Here is a 6935-nt window from a genome sequence, read left to right on the forward strand (position 1 = left end):
TTGTTCTGTATGTCCACCAAGCTGGCATGTGCTTTGCACAGAATTCTGTAAACCTCTCTGTTTGTGCTGAACTCCTGTACATATGCTTGTACTTACCCCTCTCTCTCATGCTGGTCCCAGCAGCTTGCCCAGCACTTTGCTGGCCACAGCACTCTCATACCTGTACAGCCACATAGCAAAAGACTGTTTGTGTGAAGAAGGAATATGGGATGAAAAAAATGCTGCTGAAAAGCAGCACTTATTCTTAAAGTAGATAGGTAAAAAAGTAGATTCCTTTTAAAACTTCTGGGCCCCGAAGTGATGACTTAAGGACTGACAGAAGTCAGGGATGTTGTGGAATTGCTGCTGAAGGCAGTGCCCTCCATGCCTGCCTTGCATTGGGTAGAACTAGTTTAACTTGCTGGAGGTCATCCCATGTGACTAAGGTCAGGGTTTTCACTCAGAGAGGACATGAGTGAGTGTGGCTGACAGAAAGCATGTCTGAAGGTATTTTGATTGATAAACCTGTTCTATAAATGAGCTAGGTAAGACGAAGGTAGTGTATCAAGCTTTGTTTGCATCAGAAATACATTTTTTTTAAGTAGTGATAATTTTTTCACAGTGTGTTTTTTGATTCTGTTAGATAAATTTATATTGTTTGCACATATTATGGTTTTTAACTATGGTAGATGATAAAGCAAAAAAGGTCTTAAAGAGGAGAATTAGATTCTGCAGAGGGAAGAAACAACAGCCAGCAGCTTAAGAGGTTTGCTACAAAATGAAGTGTATATAGGCACACAAGTGTTCTCAGTACTGGCATACCTGCACCTGACCTACTACTGTCCTCTTGTGCAAAACGGTGGAGAAATTGCTGCTTCTCTTCTTTTTCTTCTCACCCCTTGGCTTGCCTTTGCAGTTAAAAACTCCTTTAGCAAAGGAGCCTCTTGCTAACTTTTGGCTCCGGGCAGTGAAACCTTGGCTTACTTGCAGCCCTAGCGTGCTGCTGCCAAGAGATAACATCATTTGTGTGTTTCACGGGAACCACTGACCATCTTTTTTTTTTTCTTCTTTCCCCTTCTTGTCCTTCACACCTAAAAGGATTTTGCAGACACAATCCCTGGGCACGGTGGGATAATGGATCGCTTTGATTGTCAGTACTTGATGGCCACTTTTGTTCATGTCTATATCACCAGTTTCATAAGGTATGGACTTTTTACAATATTAATTACTGAAACATGCACAGGAGCTGTGCCATAATGAATGCATAGGAGTTATGTTAGCACAGCAGAGATTGCAGGTTGCTAAATAGGATTTATCCAGTCACTTCAAATACAGGACTATTAAGAAAACAATGTTCCTGCCTAGGGACATTGTGTCAGGTTCAAACTATGCCTGAATGTTTCTGTGACTTCTATTGAAGGTAATGTATACCTGAAATAAAAAGAAAGTTTTGTGTAGCAGCCTATCAGAAGTTTTACTAGAATTTACTGCTTACAGAAAGGTGTAGGATGGGGTTTCAGGCAGGAGGGTTGTTCAGCATCTGCTTGCCCTGTGTGGTTCCTAAAGAGCTTGTAGGTTGAGAGACTGCAGTTCTTCCCATGAGTTTCAGTACTTCTCAGTTGCTTGGCTTTGGATTTTCTGTTTAAGATGAAAATGCTATAGTTGAAGAAAGGAGACATCTTCCTAAAATATTGCTCATCTTTTCTGAACCACACCAGCTTTCAAGATGAAATCATGGGAATCACAATTCTCTTATAACAGACATTTTAGTTTCTGAGGCAGAGGTGGTTCAAGGGGCCAAATCAAGACATGCCCTTAGTTTTGTAAATGGATATGGCTAAATAATTACTAGATACCTATCAGCAACAGATTCTTTGCCTTATATTTGGTTCATCTTAGAAGTAGATTGTAAGTGGCTAGCTAAAAATGAGGCTGATATTTAGAAAAGTTGGTTTAATTTGCAGTTTTCTTTACTGACTTGGCCAATTTCCCATTTAGTTCAGTAGTACATAGCTTATCTGGCAGACAACAGATACTAAATAAAGATCTGCTAATAAAAAAAATTATTACAGTGATAAAAGTCAAATCAAGGAATCTTATTTGTCATAAGCCTTCTTAATATCCCTATTTGACAGCAAAGAGAAATGCTTTTTAGTTTCTGTTTATATTTAGCTTAAGAGTATGCTTTGCCTGTCATGCTGGCCCGTGCATCCTGAGGAGACAGACTGGGAGAAATCTGTAACTTGGTACCCTCAAGAAAGGGAAGGCATTGGTTGGGCAGCAAGAAGAAATCTAAAAGGCTCATTAGAGCTGTGGTCACAAATTTTTTTTTTCATTGACAGGGGTCCAAATCCCAGCAAATTACTGAAACAGCTGTTGATACTTCAGCCTGAACAACAATTAAGTGTGTATAAAACCCTGAAATCTCACCTTGTTGAAAAAGGGATCTTGCAGCCATCTCTAAGAGGGTAGTTTGTCAAAACAGAGGACTAGAAGAAAACTCCATCTACCAGAAGCCTGTGGAAAAACATCGCAAAAGTGCACATAAATAATGGCTAAAGGAAGAGTAGTTTGTAGTCTGGAAAAAGTGAATGTTTCCTGAAATGAATGTGAATGCTATGACTTCCTATTAGGACACTAAAGATTTCTTCCTCCTAAAATAATTCAAATGCTTACAAAGTGATGGTACACATGCTGTGCATTTTAGTTCCTGAGATGGATGGCAGCAGTCATTCTTCAGCACCCAGCCTACCAGTCTTTGTATTTAAGAAAAAAAAATATGAAATTCACTGTAAGTTTTTAATGAATTATTTAAAGCTGTATATCTTAGTAATACCTTTTTGGTCTCCAATGGTTAATGAAGTGTAAACACATCAGGGAGGCAGTAACTTCTGTGTAGGCTGATGCTGAAATTACTATTGGCCAGAAAACACTTGTTAGCCTGGTCAAAGAAGTAGTTCGAGCCTGCTGTATCAGACTACCTGTATTTACTTAGTTGTTATGAAGATTAAACTTAGCTCTGTTTTTAATTTAACAGCTTTCTTATGAAACCATTTCATGCTTTCAAGAGAAAAGTACATTTATGGAAATACAGCTGGGCATTGAAATACAGTTGGGTAGTTTGGGCTGTGGAGCTGCTTTTTTTTGTTGTTGTTGTTAACATTACACATCATGAACAAGTGTGTACCTCCAGGAGTAGAGATTACCTGAGAAAACAGAATTCTCCAGCCCAATAAACGGATCAGGGAGAATCTGAAGGTTAAGTCCCTAGTTTCCATGGCCAGGTCAGTGTCTGAAGACAGTAATTCAAGCCTTATTCCTTGTGCCTCCTAACTGCTTTGTAGAACCGGGGTATTTCCTTCTTTTTAAAAGTACTTTGAGGTCCTGACTAAAAAGTTAAGTTTAAGTGGTGTGCATCAGTGTGTTACTCAGTGAAGGCAGAAACTTCTATCTCATGAATGTGCACAGTGTAAGACAGGATGTGTGGTTCTTCTGCTGTGTATCATTATTTATTAAGAAGATCCTCAAGCAAGCTTGGGTAACCACAGAGGGGTTTGAATGGAGAACTTTTATAGAAAGCAACTATTCTGTAGACTTAGTGGGATATATGAGGAGAATTAATGCTCCATTATTCTAAATCCTAGTTGTTTTACAACTTTTTTCATCATGTAACATGTCTTGATGCAAATAAAAGTATGAACTTTTTTGAAATGACAAAAATTTCTGCTGTACAAACAGAAAGCACAAATGCCAATTTTGTCTTCATATACTGTAAATTGATACAATTTCATTTTTCCAACTAACTGTAAATAAGTTTCTCCACATACTGATGCCATATCTATGTGTGTGTATATAAATTATTAAAAGATGTATGTATATATACTAAAGATTAAAATTTAAATGGTTGGTGCTACTTGAGGATACAATTGTGGAGAAAATCACTTAGGTGGGTGATAAGATGTATCAGTGAAACTCAAACTGCTTTTTATTGAACACCATGTAGCTGAGACCACCATGCACTCTGTTTTGCACTTGAGCTTGTACAGCTTGTGTATAGAAAGGCAGCCCCTTGTAGATTCAACAAAATCCAGGTCTGAAGTAATTCCTGTTGATGTCAAGTATTGACAGACTTAAATTATGTCTGACTTGGAGATTGCAGTACTGTATTGAAGGAACACTCCAGGAGATGAAAAACATCACCTGCTGCTTGTCCATCAGTGGCTCTGTGACTTGGCTTATTAGTTGGAGGGGACTGAAGTTCAGCCCTCACTCCAGATGATAGAGCATAACCTGAAGTTAAAAGGTAGCACATCTACCTTTGGAAAGATGATTTTAAAAAAAGGGAATAAAAAATGTGAAGGAAACCAAGTAGAATATCTTCAAAAATAGCTTTTAGATGAGGCTTTGGTTATGTATGGGACTCTGGTATATGTTATGATAAAATGCAGCCATACAGGAACTAGTATATCTTTATCCTGGGTATTTAAAAAAATCTAAATATTTTAAAAATATATAGAGAACATATATGTAAAAGGGTAATTGTTACTTCAGAAACTTGAAATTTTTAGTGTAATTTTATAGCATGTACAATAAGGAAGTTAAAATATATTTTAGTATTTAATACAACAGAGCATATGAAATTAATTGCTGTCAATGTGCACAATAGAAAATTCAACTGTGCAATTCTGCTTTTCAATGTTAAAATGAAGATGGGATCACCTGTGAACTCACTCATCAATTTTCTAGGTAGAGTAATAGCTTCCTTCTGGTTTAGGCATGGTGTGACTGAGCAGGATCTGTCTCTGAAGTGACATCCATGCTTGGTTACTATAAAGAGAATTTACTACACTGGCTACTTCTGTTAGTTCAAGCATTGCAACATGATCAACAGGGAACTTAACTTTTTACATCAGTGATTCCTTTCACTTGCACTTTTGTCCCAAGTGGCTATAATTACCTGCTGAGCAAAAAAGAAAAATGTATATTCTGTAAATATTGTAAATGGTAAATGAAGCATTTAATGTCTGTTTTAGTTTGACTGTTTCAATCTTTCATTGAAGCAGGTGTGTAAAAAAAAAATAAAATTGGGACAGAAGTCCTCCTATTTCCTCTAGCATGTCTAGTGGGTGGAGTTTTTTAAACAAGAATTTATAATCCTTTGATTCCTTACATTTGTGTTCTTAATAGAAAGTCTGCTATTAATTTCCAACCTTTTGCCCCTCCAGGCTTCAGACTATCCATGTCTGTTGCTGAAAATTGTACAATGTGCCTCATGTCCAGAGATATGCAAGCTTGTCATCTTTTCCTAAAGGTGCTCACGCCAACAATACTGATATAGACCTATCACTAATCACCATTTGTGGTGCTGAAGGGGTGGCAGCTGGCAGCTACCTCTCCCTGCTTTCCTGTTACTTCCCTTTTAAGTCTTGGATTTGAGGCCCTTCACCTCCTGCAGCCTCAAACAAGCCAGGTAAAAAATGCATCTTATTTCTAAATTACACACAGTGTAATTTAGTGTAATTTCTAAATTACACACAGTGTAATCTGTTAAACACTGACCCTCAGCCAATTGGGTGTGGGCTGTGCATTTCCTTGGGTTTTAGGAAACTTGTGGAGAAGCATAGAGCTTTCCTGTGGTCCTTGTCTGCTTCCTAAGGGTCTTCTGAGGGAAGGAAGGGGAAAATTAGCAGTGAGTTTTCTCCTGCTAGACAGGTAACATTTGGGACTCACACAAAGTCCTTTTGTCCAGCTGGTACCACTACCTAAGTTGCAATTTCACTTTCTCTTGCAAGTAGTTTCCCAATTATAAAATGGATATTCAATTCCTTGTTTAGCAATTTCAAATTGCATGAACTTAAGCATGAGTCCTATATATGACAGGATGCCAGAAACAGGTGGGAATGTGTCACCCATAAACACACATCCAATTTAGGTTGGAAAGTACCCTCAACATGATTGAGCCTAGCCATTAGCCCAGCACTCCAAGTCCTCCATGAATGTACAGCTGAGTACTACAGACACTGGGATTTGTTCATTGGATGCATACTGCACCCTGCCCTCTCAATACTGATGCTTGTTCCTTGATGAATTACAGGGACAAGTTTTGATCCCTCAAGGAGCAGGTGATATCAAAGACTGGTTATTATAAGGATTTTGTTAGCATGCACATATCCTTTGCAAGTGATTGTGTAAAGGCCACATATTTTCACAGGGAAGTCAGGGTTTGGCCCCCTTTAAATGCCACCAGGTGACTTGCACTTGTCTGTGTCAAGGTGCAATAGAAGCAATTTGCTTCCTCAAGTGGTTGCTGCTCCCATGTGAAGTGACTAGGCCAGTTGTCTCCAGCTCAGCAGGAACTTGAGTTTTGAGCTAGTCCCACGCAGTTTTCAGAGCAAGAGGCTGATTTTCACTTCTGCTGTTGGGACCCTGCTCTTTGATTGCAGGAAGTGAAATACTCGTGCTATCTGGCAGATATCATGCACACCTCTAAAGAAAACATACCGAGAGCTCTTATTGCCCAATAGTGGCTTATATTACCTACCTAACTGGGGCTTATCATTGGGGGTTGTATTGACTTGAAGGGTGTGTGTAGCTCTGCATACTTTGACCTTGTTTCTGATGTGACAAACTGTGATACAAGCATAGGCTGTTCCAGGACAGAGAGAAAAGCAAGCTCTGCCAGACTCCATGCTGTGTCATGTCCAGCTGCACAAAACAGCCTTCTGACTTCAGATGGAAGTAAACCTATAAAAGCATGTCTGTTGGCCCAGCTGGTCCCATGGACACCAAGGATGAGCCAGCCACATGCCCGAGTCAAGTGTTGTCCAAGCGAGGGCAAGCCAGGCCCAGCCATCACAGAGAGCAGCACTGGCCATGCTAGCTCAGTGCCACCACACCCACAAGCACTGGCCATGCACCATCCACTCCTTCCTGGGAAGATCCCCCAGTGCCTGGAG

At 39.4% G+C, this 6935-nt stretch overlaps 1 protein-coding gene across 2 annotated transcripts in view; it reads left to right on the top strand.

Moving 5' to 3' along the window:
* CDS1 (CDP-diacylglycerol synthase 1) overlaps positions 1 to 5092 on the top strand; it is a 29475-nt gene extending 24383 nt beyond the window's left edge. Inside the window, exons 13-14 of one of the 2 annotated variants that reach the window (XR_011679885.1) lie at positions 1078 to 1181; positions 2322 to 2338. Coding sequence is in view for 1 of the 2 variants with exons in the window: in XM_071431453.1 (XP_071287554.1) it covers positions 1078 to 1181; positions 2322 to 2451 (234 nt within the window). In the remaining variant the exon portion in view is untranslated. Of the gene's footprint in view, positions 1 to 1077; positions 1182 to 2321 lie in introns of both variants that reach the window. The other variant, XM_071431453.1, reaches the window with a different exon arrangement.
* The last annotated feature ends 1843 nt before the right edge of the window (positions 5093 to 6935 follow it).

Source organism: Agelaius tricolor, unplaced genomic scaffold (assembly GCF_023055355.1).
Source record: "Agelaius tricolor isolate 1412-34295 unplaced genomic scaffold, bAgeTri1.0.p SCAF_8, whole genome shotgun sequence".
Classification (NCBI taxonomy): Eukaryota; Metazoa; Chordata; class Aves; order Passeriformes; family Icteridae; genus Agelaius; species Agelaius tricolor.